Source organism: Branchiostoma floridae, chromosome 14 (assembly GCF_000003815.2).
Source record: "Branchiostoma floridae strain S238N-H82 chromosome 14, Bfl_VNyyK, whole genome shotgun sequence".
NCBI lineage: Eukaryota > Metazoa > Chordata > Leptocardii > Amphioxiformes > Branchiostomatidae > Branchiostoma > Branchiostoma floridae.
The window spans coordinates 4,831,192-4,847,058 of record NC_049992.1 but is presented as its reverse complement, the minus strand read 5'-3'; the positions used below and the strand labels follow the sequence as shown (position 1 = coordinate 4,847,058).

General features: G+C 41.3%; 1 protein-coding gene across 1 annotated transcript; it reads right to left on the bottom strand.

Moving 5' to 3' along the window:
• Positions 1 to 5,704: 5,704 nt before the first annotated feature.
• Positions 5,705 to 15,518, bottom strand: LOC118430950 (sushi, von Willebrand factor type A, EGF and pentraxin domain-containing protein 1-like). The gene is made up of 17 exons (XM_035841979.1): positions 15,421 to 15,518; positions 14,757 to 14,803; positions 14,172 to 14,286; positions 13,532 to 13,649; positions 12,622 to 12,800; positions 12,043 to 12,285; positions 11,376 to 11,504; positions 10,816 to 10,938; positions 10,442 to 10,564; positions 9,994 to 10,116; positions 9,170 to 9,361; positions 8,661 to 8,873; positions 8,153 to 8,259; positions 7,701 to 7,827; positions 7,031 to 7,138; positions 6,427 to 6,555; positions 5,705 to 5,931 (listed from the first exon to the last, which is right to left on the bottom strand). Exons 1-17 carry the CDS (start codon positions 15,446 to 15,448, stop codon positions 5,705 to 5,707), a joined length of 2,331 nt encoding a protein of 776 aa, XP_035697872.1. The 5' UTR covers positions 15,449 to 15,518.
• Positions 15,519 to 15,867: the final 349 nt, after the last annotated feature.

The following is a 15,867-nucleotide window of genomic DNA, read 5'->3' as shown; positions in this document are numbered from 1 at the left end:
TTGATGAGTGTACCCAGAAACCATGCCAACATGGGGGACGCTGTGTGAACAAACATGGCAGCTACATATGTGCCTGCTCACCTGGATGGACTGGACAGAACTGTCGGCATGGTACGTTTTCTTTCTCTAGCTATCATTCCCTGTGTGTTACATTGATTTTCATTCATTGTGTATTACATTGATTTTAATCTTTCCTTTTCTTTCTTTTTATTTGCTCTTTCTGGTTATATCAAGTACATGTACATGTCAGATGACGCGTGATGATTTCATTCTGTATCGCACAGACATCAATGAGTGTACTACCAGGAACCCTTGCAAACATGGACGCTGTAAGAACAAAGATGGAGGCTACAAATGTACCTGCCCACATGGATGGACTGGACAGAACTGTCAGAGTGGTGAGTTCTTTTTTCCGTGTGTGACAGAATACCTATATAGAAGACAAACAGAATGTCTATCATCGTCTCGTCCGCTAAATGTTACCACATAAGACGCGAGCTTCAATACAAAATACTTGGTGCTGTTGCTTGGCGGCTGGATGCAGCCCTTTACAGTGATGTGCCCAATCGCGGTTAGGGCTTTCATCGATAATTATCACCAGATACTGAGTTGTTTAAAGAGTCCACTTTCTCCACTTTCACTGACAAACATAAAACAATCTCCTCTTAACATCACAAAACCTACTCATTACAGAAAAAGTGGGATTGTTCGTCTTTCACTGTCTTCAAAAAAGAAGTTGACGAATCAAATGACTTAGAATCTAGAGTTAGCCTTTAGACTAGAGTTGGCACTTGCTATGTTGTTATACACTTTTGTTTGCACCATTTCATGTTACCTGCATTTAGCCCACGGGCAAGAATTCGTATTAAATTTATAACGATATTCCTAAGCTTGTGTGAGAAACACACCTCTAACCACTGACGTTTTAGTCCGTCCTATTGCCGATTACTGCAGCTGTACAGTGTCCCAGTGGGTGGAGCAAATACAACAACAACAACCACTGCTACAAAGTGATGATGACAGACAAAGCCAAATGGTCTACAGCGAGCTCACGATGCAAACATTATGGTGCAATTCTTGCCTCTATCACGGACCAGGCAGAGAACGACTTTATTGCATATCTGCTATCTAAATGTGAGTAACAGTTTTTGCGCGTTAATGGTGAAGATGTTGTATCTCTCTTAGTGGTCTGGAATTACACAGGCATTCTCATAAATCCTTATCATATCTCTCTCAGAAAGACTAATTGCAGCTGGAGAATGTAAAATACCACTGCAGTAGCAGAACGCAATCTAAATCTCTCTCATTATACTAGATATATGCGTAAGGAATCATAAGATAGACACATACAGTAAAACCTGTATAGAGTGACCACCCAACAGAATTGCAGAAAATGGTCAAATAAACAAATAACAAGATTTTATTAAATGGTTGATCAAAGTCAAAATAATCTGAGGCAGGACCACTAAAACGTTACACCTTTCTTAGTATTTGATTTTTTTTATTCATTGTAAAAATGACAAACATTTTCTGGAGAAATGTTCATTGTTGGAAATGTCTTATCCTTGAAGGAATAGCAAAGGTCCTGTATACAAAGAGACGGTTAGTCCTTGTGTACATGCAGTCTTTCCTTAGACTTGGGTCATCATTACAAATTTCCTACATTTACTTTACTTACGTCCACTTTGGTTTGACAAATTAGCCACGTGCGTCGCCTGAAAAGAAGCAAAGACAAAAGTGCCCCCCCATACCTCAAAAGTCGACGGAGATTGCAAATAACTTAACACAGACTGTTGATCTTTGACTGCAGTTCCTGATGACAGGGACAATCCATCCATCTGGCACGGTCTTCATAGAGAAGGTCGAAAACATAAATGGGAAGTGTATAAAAAAGGTGGAAAATGGAAGTGGACAGATGGATCACCTATTGGCTACACAAACTGGGCTAAGGGCGAGCCTAATGACAGCGTTTTCTCGCGTCTGACGACAGAGAACTGCGTCGCAGTGTATTCGAAGGTGTGTTCTTGTTCTTTTCTTGGGGAGTAAGATAGCCGGAACGTATCGTCTGTGTTCTCCTATTTCTTTCTATTAATATCTATCTAGTAAAGAAAACTATCTAGTTTTTTATCTTCACTATCGAGGAGAACACACGTCCAGTGATTAGTGATTCCGCAGCTGCCTCTGAACTAAGAGGTTAGGCGTTCCAATCCCCGCTAAGGGCGCGGTCACACAGTTCCTGTCAACGTCGTGCGGTTTTGATGCCATAGGATTTTAATTCTATGTACCAAGAACTTTGCAGGAGATGGACATTTTTATCCTCCAAAATGCCCAAAGTTAGCGATCGTTCGATCTTTGTGACGTGACCGCGCCCTAACGAGACACTCAGTTAACACATTTGTAAACACTTTCAGAAAATGTTCAGATTTCTTTATTACTTCGTGGAAGCCCATCTTTTACATAATCCATAAATTCGAAAATTCTAACTATAAGCCAAAATTTCATCACAACCTCCAAACGATTTATCCTTCAAAGTTCTCTGTAACACTTTTGTTACTTGGGAAGGGGATCGGACACGCGCGCATACCAACTTTTATCATACCCATCATTCAATTTCCATTTATCAGTATTGTTTACATCTTGCTTCATTTTGTATTTTGCTTAGTTTAGTTATGTTTATGTTTTTGTATATATATATATGAAAAGTTAATATAAGTAGATAACTTCAGTGCGCCACCACTACGTCTGTCATGTCTGTTAAAGTGAATTAAAAGAAAAGACAGAGGGCTGCAGTCATTAGGTCAGGACGTTAAGCCGTGGTCACTGTTCTCGGCCAAAAGAGCTATGTAAATTTCCTTAGTACAACTTTAACTCTGTGCTCTGTGCAAATGGACTGTCTTCTCTGTCACGAGCAGTGAAACATTACCTGGGTGATAAGCTTAACTGGTCCCAGATCACTTATATTTCTTTTACATGCAGGAAAACACCACGCTTTTTAGACTCTTGCAATGAATACCTTTAGATCGTCTCATATCAAATCTATATCCATTTTATGTTCTGCAGTATTTTGAATAAGGATACATATTCTTTTCGTAGCGTTTAAAACAATGGTTAGCATCAATTAGATAAAAACATAATCGATAGATGTTTCGTACTGTATATGATGTTGAAAGGTTTTTTTTTTCATTCTATTTTTACGGAAAATATATTCATATGAATGTAAAATAATTGCTGTGTCATCTCTTTCACAGACCGGCAAAAATTGGATTTTGGGGAAATGGAGGCGCACGGGACAGTGGAACGATGTCCGATGCGACATGAAGTACCCTTACATTTGCGAGAAACCAATTTAACAGCTTGAGTTCCACCCTCTCTAAAATCTAAAATCCCCAAATCTAATAATTTCTAGATCTCCTGAACATCTACCAATGTATTAACTTTAGTACGAAGGCAATCCATCCAAGCATTTACAACTTCTTTGTGACTGTAATAGCAGCAACAGGGTATGAAAGTCGAGAAATAAAACATTTCCAAGACGAGTCACGTAACTTTGATGATTGGTCACTTGAATTGTAAATATGACCTAAGCTTGTGCAGCATGAAAAAACTTGATGCTATTATTCATTGTGTTGGGCAAAGGTTGAGCACTGTTCTATGTTTGTACTTAGATCAAATATCAACTTGCATTCTACAATTAAATGTAATTTATTCAATAATGCGAGTTTATGCCATAGTCTCGAAGAAATTAGAAGTGGATATTCTAAGAGAGAGAGAGAGTGAGAGAGAGAGAGGCAGTGAATACCACATGAGGTATACAACCTGATGTAAAATTATATATCGTCTACAATGTTGAGTTTTGGTTTCTTAGTTGCAATCAGTGGAGACTATGGTTTTTGTTGGTAGAACAATTCTACCAGTACGACTGCCATCATAGAATCCTTAATGAGAAAAGCTGAGAAGAAACTGTTCTGTATACATGAGTAAGATATTTTCGGCTTCAAATTGAGGACTTTGACAAAGAGTTGTGTTTTATTTCAGCTTGATATTCTAAATGAAGTATTTGTACGTGTTAACTTCAGTAATCAATTAAGAAATCAACATGTTTATCTTTATTTATATCAAACGTATTTATTCATAGCACTGACGAAGTTACCAACGGAGACAGTATGCTCGACGTTGTAGCGTAGTATTGTGGTTTTTGCATAATATTTTTATGTATTTTTTTTGTATTTTTATTAATGCTATTGCGCATGTATAGATGCTGCCTATTTCATGAAGTATAATACAAAATGTAGAAGAAGTTAATAAAAATGACAATAGAAAAACATCGCCATGACGAAGGTGTTTATAAGTACGTTTCTATGTGTGGTAGGTCAATATGTGTGATCTATTAGGAGTATTCCTTTTAGAAGTATTGCAAGTCCTTTCAGAGCTATTGTAAGTAAAGAATTTCGTTTAGAGACATTTTTAGCCATTTTGGAAGTATTGTTTATCGTGTTTTTTTTTCTTTCAAATAAAACAAAACATAGACACTTGGAGAACCATCCAACAGAATGATGATAATAGCTCAATTAAATACCCATAGACTTGTGTACACGAATAGCGCAAATGATAACCAAAGGTCTCAATATGATCATAAAAATACCAAACAGAAATTCGAATGTAATAATATGATAACTGAGATTCTTGAAGTATTACATGTGTTTCTTTGGGAAATATTACTAGTATTTCTTTTGTAAGTATTACTACTACTACTAAGAAGTACTAAGAAGTATTACTAGAGTCATTTTGTAATCAGCGCAAGTATTCCTTAAGAATGATGCTTGGTGTGTAAAATCTGTGCTCATTTTCTGAACAACAGTCTTAAGAACTGAAAGCTACACTGAGAATTTAGACAAGACGTTTGAAATAGAAACTCCTTAAATTGCACGCAGGGCTAGCCTGCGGGGCGATCCACTATTTGTGAGACTCATTAGTAGAAAACAACACAATGCATGCAGCTCTTTCATATGGAATCAAATCTTCAGTCAAACCGAGCATTTCTATGAGCAGACAACATTAACTTTATCTTTAGCGAACATAAATTTCATTTCTGTTATTATTTGAATGACCGAAAGTGAGTCATGAGTATGTTTATTCGACGCCTCTTAGTTTTTGCAACATCTCAGCCTTGTTGAAATGTAACCCTGTTGTACCTCTGGGTTGTCTTTATTTGACGTATTGAATAAAGAGTTGTTCAAAAGTAGCGTAACTTTGGTGCACTGAGTCTGATCATTACCTCCGTGAGGGGGGTTTCGCCAGGATATTGTTTATGGTCTGTCTGTCTGTTCGTTTGCTCAACGTATTGCTTGTGTAACCTCGAAGTGGCCTTACTTGGGTCTTGGTACGTTGTGTGAATTTTGAGTAATGGCATTTTGTCACCATGCTCTGACTATGTGTCCCTTACCCCTAAAGTAGGTCCTCTGGCAAGCATAAAATCCGGATTGACCAGGGACCAGAATTTTTTTCTTCTTCGGAACAGACGAAAATCAATGCGCGCGTGGTCATCCATAAAATTAAGTCAGTGTGGCCTTATTTGAAACTGATATTAATACAGCAAGCTAACTAAAATATCCAAGTACTATTACTTAACAGGGCAAGGGACCCAATTTTGATTCTACTAGTACAAATGCTACTTTCAAATTGTTACACTTCGGTCCTTCAGTCGTCACTGAGCAGTAGCAGTCTCTGGTGTAGATGGGGTGTAGATGGGCAGACAGCTGGGTAGAGGAGTCCTGGGCGTCCATGTTCCGCGGGTGCCACAAACATAGCGAGCGCTCTCCCCCTGTGGAGCGTACCCGGTACTGCAGGTCAGGTCACAGAACTGCCCCATGTGCCACCAGTCACACGTCAGGCTGCCGTGGGTGGGGGGAGGCAAGGGCGGACAGGATGGTTCTGTGGGTATAGAGAGCAAACGTAGCATAAGGACCTGGTAACGTTAACTTTTATTAGGTTTACAAGACGTACGATACATTTGCGATGAAAAACCTTGACTGCTTCCTGTGCAATGGTGACATGCCTTGTGGATAGGGTTGTTGACTCAGCTCAGAATCTTGTACCCGAGGAACTGAGAATCTGGTTGTACCGAGTTATACTTGACACTTACTTCAGAAGAAAATGTGTGCTTAGATTCGGTTGAGGAGACCTCGAGCAAGAACACACCACACTTATCAAATTACAATAGGGGTTATTCCAGGTGTGAGTGTATCAAATATGTCTTTTCGGATATGCCGTTTGTACTCTTCTATGAAAACCTGGCGTGTTACGGTTGCAGACAATACAGACAGAAAGAGCTGTATATGTCTATGTTCGTCGGGTTTCTAGTTTTAGCTGTAGGTCTTCCTTACTACGTTTCAATTTCCCCACGCCAAAGAAAACTGAAGTGCTCACTTTTAACGTGAATGTTGAACCTGCAGACGGCATGGTTCCCTGCCCGGTCCCTGGCGGTGTACCGCACGCTGTACTCGCCCCACGTGATGCGGCCAGTGGGTAACCGCCTCCTCTTCACAGCCACCACCCCTGGAAGAACATTTTTTTGATGGAAGGATAAGTTTTATCTAAATCAACGAAATAAATAAATACATTAATTTGTTAATAGATTGTTTTAGATAAATGAATGAATTTAAAAGATAATAAAAATAAATGAATTTAAATGAATAAAACTTCCAGGGATAATATGGCCCTGCAGTATGTCCCTACACTCAGGATGTCAAACTTAATTCCACAGCACAAATAAACGATAAATCAAGTGATGACACAAGTACAACAGAAAAAAAAGACGCACCCCCATGTTGGTTTGCTAAAGAAAAATCTATTATGGACGTTCAGATTTGGCCAAACTGCGTGGGGGAGACTACCGTGCAACACCATGAAATGTGGACTGACACATTTATGGTCCAGTACCCCGTCCCAGGTATGACACAACAGTTATTTTGCTGCTTTTGGCAAACATGACCAATATGTAATGAGAACATGTAAGTCCATGCCCACATACCCACGTTGTCCCGCACCTCCGGTTTCTCCCAGTGCACATGTGGGAACTGGCGGGAGCTGTTCATCTCGAAAGATTCCGGACAGTTGTCAAACTCAGGGTGCTCGTCATCTGTAAGGGAATGTGCATCAAACAGAAGTCAGAAAATCGCGAATCAGAACCCCCCCCCCCCCTCTTAAAAAACGCTAGCGCTCCAAGAAGCCTGCGAAGGAGGCTAACAATTTACTACAACTCCATAGAATTGAATGGTCACTTTGAATAGATTCGTTTTCATTTTGCTGTACAATCGTGTGAAATAACTTTTATCATTTTACTTAACTTTATATCAACAAACTTGTAATTGCTCTCCATGCAAAGGCAGAAGGGGAACCTTCTTCTGACTGGTACCAGTTAACGTTTTTTATGGCTATCAGGAAACGGGAACCAATCAAAAGAAAAACTTCTAGCTCCAACCTCTGTCTGAAAACGTACCTAATGGTACGGTGGCCAACACCAACAACCCTTTTTGGGGGCAGACGTCTACTTTTTTAGTGCCTGCCCCCTAAAAAGTACTTTTCAGCCCAAAAAGTGTCTTTCCGCCCACAAAAGTAATTGTCTGTCCAGAAAAGTGTCTACCCCCAATGTAATAGGTGTTGAATCATTGTTGCTGTCGGCCACGGTAGATTGGACCTACCTGTAACCACTACTGCTGTCTCGCACTCTACCCTGTCCCCACCAGCCGTGAAGCCGTAAAACAACACGGTAGTCTCCCCCACGGTGAAGTTATTCGGTCCGAGTGTCAAGTTCCCATCAACAAAGACCTGGTGACACAATGGGCATGTGGTCAGGGTTTGACTGTTTGTTTGTTTGTTTGTTTACGATTCTTAGAATCTAAGGACATTTAAAATCTAACGGCTGACATTCCTAGCAGGTCCATATGATGTGCCTTTCGGAAAGGCACTTAATTCCTCAGTCGACTACGTGAAGATAAGTACATGTCTTCGGTTAGGGACGTCCTTTAATTTCGGATAGGACTTGTTCAAAGCACAGAGTCCCGTTTTTTAAAAGTAGCACAGCTGTCGACAGGATTAGGATCAACGTTATCGGTGTGGTATACCATGATTTTTATGTAACATTCAAACTGACCTGTTCTACATTTGTCAGAGGCGCAGTAAGGTTGGCGGTGCCGTAGTCTCTTCCAGGGATGGTCGGGACGTGCAGTCTGTGGGGACACTGCATCCATGGATTCTCGTCTTCAAGATTCAAAAGTTTGTCAGACAAATTCGCCAAAAAAAATGGAAAGAATCGCTACTGGGTCCCGGTGTTAAACGGCAGCTATTAATACCCTATGAAAAACTTTTTGATAAAGTTCCACTTATTTATGACACTAATTCTCTTTCATCTGAGGGGTAACCTGTACCCTTTCTTATAAAGACTGATTATCTAGAGATATCAAGTTGACGGACGGTGGTTTTGAAATGCAATATGTTGAAAACATTGATATTTGAAACCACCACCCCCAATCAATCGCTCGCTTGCATCATGAGTTGATGCGTGGCGGCTCCAGACAGTTCAGACAGTCGTCATCCGTCCATTTAATATTCCTGTGTAGGTTACCCCGCTGATAAAGGTGAACAAGCGTTGAGTTCATCACCTAGAATGCACGTGGGCGTTTCCAGGTTGTCCCAGACCATGGTACCGTTTGGCCCCGTCGAACACGTGACCCTAGCCTCTGTCCCGTTCAGCACCAGTCCCGGCCCGCAGACATACACGCACTCCTTCCCGACACGCAACGCGCCCGGGTCCGTACACGAGGGGGGCGACAGCGAACCGTTACTAGGCGGGGCCAGTACGTCACACAGCTTGGCTACGTGAAGAAAGGAGCAGGAAAAAACTAACTACATACGCAGCATTTTCTGTAAAATGTAGAATGTTCTCTCCCAGCAGCTTGTATCTTGTCAAGCTACTCGAGCACAATTAGGCTCACCACTGAGGCGTCGCCAAAAGAAGGGTTCACCCCTGAGGAGTCGCAAAAAGAAATACAGAAATTTGACTTTACATTGTGAGATGGGATTTTCAATGTCTAGTCACGTACTTATGAGTTGCTGTATATGCAGTATTTCATGATAATTGGGGGATAATAGTATGAATTTTTCATCCTACCCTTGCAGTCTGTATGCTCTCCTTCCCAGGATCCGTTGATCAGACACGTTCGATTCTCGCTGCCGACCAGCTCGTACCCAGGGTCACATGAGAAGACGCAGTGCTGTCCTGCGCGTGCGCCGTTGGTGGAACAGTTCTCTGCTGGATAGACCGACCCTCTGACAGGCACCGCCAGTCCGTAACAGTGGATCTCTGGAGGGGAGAAAAAAAGTTGTTAGTACATGTCATTCTAACGGCATTACCACCAAACTAGTATTTTAGGTGCATCCGCATTAGATAACTTTTTAAAAAAAAGTTGCAGCTAGCTGTGCAAAAGTAAGGTGCGACAGAACCCTAACCCTGAACCCTGACTCATAAGAATATAGCAGAAAGTTGTTTGTATCATTGATGTCAATACTAGGAGTGTATTTTTCCTACCATACGTATCCATGCTGCGCCTTCACACGCCAGCCCGTCCATCTGAAACTCGCTGTTCAAAAGTAAGGTGCGACAGAACTCTAAGCCTTAAGAATATAGCAGAAAATTGTTTACATCATAGATGTCAATACTAAGAATGGATATTTCATGTCATACTTGTCTATGTCCAAACACAATTCAATCTCTTGCTATACAACTGGATAAAAACGGAGAGCTGAGGAGGAGAAATAGTTTCGAGTGACATCCATCACACTTCTTCAGCATCACTAGAAATTTAGAGTGATGGATGTCACTCCAAACGCACGGAAGTAAATCTTCGTTTTTATCTAGTTGTAGAGACTGAATTGTATTTTAGTATTGTTAACCTGGATTTCTAATCTTCATAAACGCATTTATCCATGTCGTACCTTCACAAGTCCGGCCGTCCCTCTGCAGCTCGTACCCCTCCTGACATGCGCAGTGGAACCCGCCCACGTAGTTGGCGCACTCCTGTTGGCAGCCGTGGTCACGTGACGCGCATTCATCCACGTCTGTTGACAGGAAAATATCATTTCAAGATACGCTAAGATTATCTAATTATTTGTTATAGACACATGTATTTGCACTGGATTTGCACTTTTCTAGACGTCTTGAAAAAATAAATATTGCAGCAATTTAGCAATTCCAACTTCCGGATCCGGGATTCGAATTTTCGAGTGTGTTCGATCGAATGCGTTCTATTTATTCCATGGAAGCCCATTTAATACAAGAGGAACCCTATTCGGAACCTTTACACACGAACGGCAAACGTTATCGTGCTCGCTGCCCATGTATGTGACATAAAACATCATAATCATATTCCCCTCTGCAGCATACCCTCGCATGTGTATCCGTCCCGCCTGAGTTTGAAGCCGCTGTAACAGGAACATTGGAACGACCCGAGGCTGTCGGTGCACAGCTGTTCACAACCGCCGTTTCCTAGCGCACATTCGTTAGTTTCTGAAGAAAAGATGGAAAGGTTTAGTTCTTATTCTTCAGGTTACGGACCAACGCGAAGCGAAGAATATCTTCAAAATTCCATACACCGTAAACATGTATTATGTTATGTTTTTGTCCCGATAGACAGAGACTCGTCGAATAAGACAAAGGACCCGTCGATTTTAAGCGGGCCATTTTCATCATCTTTATATAGAGAGAGGTTCTAATTTTTAACTTGAAGACTAGACCGAGCCCAGATGACGTCATCTTACCTATACAGGTCTTTCCGTCGTCGCTCAGGTGATGCCCTTTCGGACATGCGCAGTAGGCTCCTCCGATCAGATTGACGCACTTGTGTGAGCAGCCGAAATTTCCATCGGCGCATTCGTTCACATCTGAGAAGTAAACATTAACAATCAATATCTATGTTTAACTGTTATACATAACACTCCTGTAGCTTTCATAGATTGTTCTTCGTGTTTGTCTAATGTAGATTTGTCGTTATCATTACTAGGGCGGATATTTCGCACAAGGATAATTGCCATCCAGAGCTACAGATGAGGAAAATAGTCACAAAACTCTTTCCTAATTTACAACTTCGGATGTTTAGAATAACGATAGTTTGTGCCACAATAATGTCGCTGTCCAGAGTTATAAAAAAGCAAAACAGCCAAAAAACTCTTCAGTTTATCCTTAAATGCAACTAGAGGTGTTTGTGGGAAGTATCAGAGCAGTGTTTTAGAGTTTTAAGAAAAGAAAACAGTTCAACGCTCGTTAGTTGTTTTTTTCTTCTTTAACGGCTAGAGATGTTTGTGGGAAGACTAGTTATTACCAGAACAGTGATATCCGTCGCTGTCCAGAGAGAAGCCCCGGTGACAGCCGCAGGTGAAGCCGCTCTTCAGTTTCACACACTTCTGTTGACAGGCGAACACATCAGGCTCGGCAGTGCACACTACCATGTCTGGGACGGACAGGAGTGTTTAGGCGTCAGTCAACTATTTGTTTCCGTTTAATTGCACTGCTTATTTGCCAGTGATTTTCATGCAATTATCCGGCGGGTGCAATATTGCGAAGATATCTAGCTGGACCGCACCGGTATGGGATTTGGGGATTCCGTGCAGTTAACAGAAGTATGCGTTAATCCGTTTCCTTGCATTATATTGGCCCTAGCTAGAGGCCTTCTAAACACTCTGTCAACCAGGTTACTCCTCTTTGCGATCATATCCATATGTAACTTTACATGATTTTTATTGCCTTTGCTAGAAGGTTATGTTTTCGGTAGCATTTGGGTGTATGTGTGTAGTCGACCAGCATAACTCCAGAATGCCTACATAGACTGTCTGGATATTTAGTACATTGGTAGGTCTTGATGAGACCTGGAAACGATCAGATTTGGGGCTCCCTATTGGCTTGCTATGGTACTGCAGCGGAACCTCCGGGTTTGATATCTCGAGTTCTGGTTTCGATAATGGTATTGGAAAAACAACAAGCGAACTCACCACATTCGTACAGCCTGTTGATTTTCAGAGTGTCGATCTCGCTCAGACCGTTCCGTTGCCCGAGCCACTTGTACAGCTGTTTGCCCAGTCTGGGCTCGATGGTGATTTTCCCGCTCTTCCCGAAAGCGTCGGTGGGGTAGTGCATGACGGAGTGATAGTCGTATGTCGTGTCCAGCGTCTGGCTGTTGATTCTGGTCAGTTTGTCAAAGTTCCCGTAGTAAAAGTCTTTCTCTCCGTTCCTTCCTGTGTAGAGACGTATTTTTAAGTCATAAATGGTACAAAGCAAATAAGATCCGTCGAATCAAATCTTGTGCTGTCAAAACAGTCAGACTAGACGGGTGCTTGAGTCAAGTCTAAGGGCAAAATTATCTAAAGTGCTAATAACAAGTAATTACACATGCTAGGTTGTCCCTATGTGGAGATGGTCACAAGTACAAGTTTCAGTCTGCTACATCAACGGTCAGGTGGTCCTTGTGCATACGCGATTAGTAGTACAATTTGACAACACACACAAAGTCACAGGATTCCTAACTGCCACGGTCTGGAACACATAAACATAAGACAACTTCTTCCGCTCACCGGGAATAACGTTGTCCAGGAAGATAGTGACGAAGTTGTCCCTGTCGTATCGGCTCTGCTCGTGCCAGAACCCGAGCGCGTGCATTATCTCATGCACGGCGATGCCCTTCGTCTCACAGCCGTTACCCAGTGATATCCTGTTCGGCTGGCTGCCCACGCGTCCGACGTAAGACCAGCAGCTGAGAGTTTAGAGAAACATGCGCTGTATCCTGGATATTTTTTACAATGATATGATGCTTCTACGTGTGTAGCTTTCATTAGGCCCCCTTTTGCTCGATGGATACCTTTTCATTAGAGCGACTAAAAATGGACTTGTGTTACAAATTTCTTTTTAAGTTAGATGCAATCCATGATGCAAATACATGTATATTGCTTAGGAGAAAACAAAGCAAGGAAACCTTACAGAATACGCTTCTTTATCAATGAAGTACTATACGATTTGTCAAAAGTTTTCTGATAATTCCCAATACTGCAAAAGAGAAGAAAGTGAAGATTTGCAAAATTTGAAATCTGTTATCGAGGGAATGCATTCGACTTGAAATTTGTATTCTTGTTTATCTATTTAACCTTATGAACCCATCCTGCTTCTTAACGCCATTATCAGTAATGACTGGTTTATTTCAGTATTTACAGATCATATATAGACAACACCTTGAATTGTGCTTTAGTTTACATAAGGGCATTTTTAAAATACAACATATTCTAGAACCGGTCTTTGTAAATATTTCTCCTTGTGTATGACTGTTAAAACTTAGCACTAATTATGATCACGTTGTATGACTTTGAATTCCCCCAATATACATTCGTCGGTTCTTAAATTACAATAGTTATCATGTTGGATAATTTGCTATGTATATTGGTGCAATAACTTGAAATCGTTCCTTTTAAAATCAAATAAACATATAGTTACCCCACGTCCCTGAAGAAGTATATGTACTCCCTCTCGTTTGTACGCTGTTTGAACCGGATGCAGGTTTTCCTGTGGTACTCGTCAATGGCCTGTTGAACCGCAATTTGCGCTGCAGGAGCTGCAAGGTCAAAAATGAAAAATCTAATTTAAAAAAGAATATTCTAAAATCACGTGCTAAACATACTCAGATCTCTAAGTAGACATTAGGCTAGTGATGATTTTTTACTTGTCTTCGGACGTTTCTTTCGTGTGTTTTTTTTCTCTCTCAGAATTTTTGGCTGGTGGATAAAAAGACAACCTGGCACAACAATAAAACGAGCATAGGCCACAACAACATTCGTAAAGTAATTAATGTAGGCTTCCTCAGCAGATTGGACACCTTGTTTGGTTCTCACCTTTGTCACTCCCAGGCTTCAATTTACTGTAAAATTGATATTCCAAAGGTTATAGTGTAGCTTCCCCAAGACTATGCAAAGACCAATGGAAGACAAAGGCACAAACGTACGTAGATTAGGGCTGATGGAGATACGTACAATTTACATCAATTTACAGTAAAATCACTATTCCAAAAGGGTATAATCTAGCTATAGCTACGTCAAGACTCTGCAAAGACCAATGGAAGACAAAGAAACAGTCTTACGCAGATCTTGGCTGATAGAGATCGGTACAACTTTGTCGTCCCTGTACGGTGCCCAGGTGTTGTCCTTGTACGGTACGGCGTTCCTCTTCTTAAGGTGGTGGGGTTCTTCATCCTCCTGTAGGGAATGTATAGTAACGCTTCGGTCACAATAGGAAAAAGGGCTTTGCCGGGTATTTTACCTAGTCTCTACCAGATTCCGGCCTGGCCGAAAAGAAATAGGGGACTTTGGCCAAGTTAGGAATAAAACCTAGTAGGAGTTGATAATAATAATACGTTTTACTGCAAATTCTTGCCCGAGGGCTAATTGCAAGTGACAAAAATGACATACAAATAATGGTAATTCAATTGTTAATTGGCCTAGGAGTGCTGCCGTGAGGAAATGGGTCCTCACGGCCGACCGACTCCCCTAGCGTACTATTGACTCTATTTGTACAATTTCTACTATTAGACCACCGATTTGCGGACCTTGGTAGAGGCTATAGTTCACATGGTGTGTCAACGTGCTTAACAAACAGTTTAGATTAAAGCAGCTACACATTTTATCCTATAGCATCGGTGTGCAATACAATTATCAGTATTTCTCACCGGTATTCTGATATCCCCTTCCACCAGGTTCAGCAGTTCCATAGCCCCTGTTTTAGAAGTAAATTGGGCATTCAGTGATTTATTCATGTGCTTCACAAGGAATGCTCTAATAGATTACTAAAACGTTTATACTAAGGTTACCGATGTCATGCTCACTTAGTGCCATAGCCGCAGATGCAGTACGTAGCATGTGGCAATGTCGTTGTCATGTATCTTAAACTGCAGCTATGTGTCGCTGCGAACATATGCGGTCCCAAATGAAATATTTACAGGTATACAGAGATGGGTAGTTCACGTTTGGAACCGCATCTGTAAGCTGTAAGCAGCGACACCTACTTGCAATGCGTCGCAGAACCAGTCAAAATTGCCCTGTGGAAGGTGACAGACGGTCACGCAAACTATCTTGATTAAAGCACTTGTGCGTTTATAATGACCTACAGACCTAGTGGGATAGCTAGAATATGAGTGTTTTAGTCAAAATACGCCAAATCATAGTTACTCAAGCACCTGGGTATTATTTCAGAAATGGTCAGATGCTTCAAGTAGCATCCACTACCTTCCGTCAGTGGTACTCACGCATAATATAGACCACTTTGGCATTTTTAATATATGTACACATACGCGATTGTTGGATTATGATAACATTAAAACGTTATGTACAGACCTTCATTGGCGGCGAATATATCTGACATGGCGTTTTCCCGCTCTGGCAGGCGGGGCACATCTTCTGTGGAAAAGGGTACCGTGATGAAGTGTAAACTATGGCACCGTTTTTGTGTATCAGTTTAAGGTGCATGGCCCAACCCCAAACGTCATGGGTTAGAATCTCTTGACATGCTACCGATGATGCTACCTTTGTAAAGGTTAGTTTACGCGACTTTCCACACTTCACTTAGGTGTAAAATGGACTACCTAACTTCGGTTGGGGAGGTAAACGGCAGTGGAAGGCGAGGGGTGGTAATAATAACATATATATAGCAGCACCAATTGTGAAGGGCACTGAATTACAAACTTAGCTTTAAGCAAATATAGGCTCCACCTTCCAATACCCTACCCTACACACAGTGGATAACGACCCATACTACCTCAAAAAGGTTACGGAATTACCTTT

What these genes read in the sequence shown, in the direction of transcription:
- LOC118430950 (XM_035841979.1), bottom strand. Translation starts at nt 15,448, where the DNA reads ATGTCAGATATATTCGCCGCCAATGAAG. An exon ending in CGACGGAAAGACCTGTATAG is followed by an intron (nt 10,565 to 10,815) that starts GTAAGATGACGT and finishes TCTTTTCTTCAG; the next exon opens with AAACTAACGAATGTGCGCTA. An exon ending in AACGCCCACGTGCATTCTAG is followed by an intron (nt 8,260 to 8,660) that starts GTGATGAACTCA and finishes TGAATCTTGAAG; the next exon opens with ACGAGAATCCATGGATGCAG.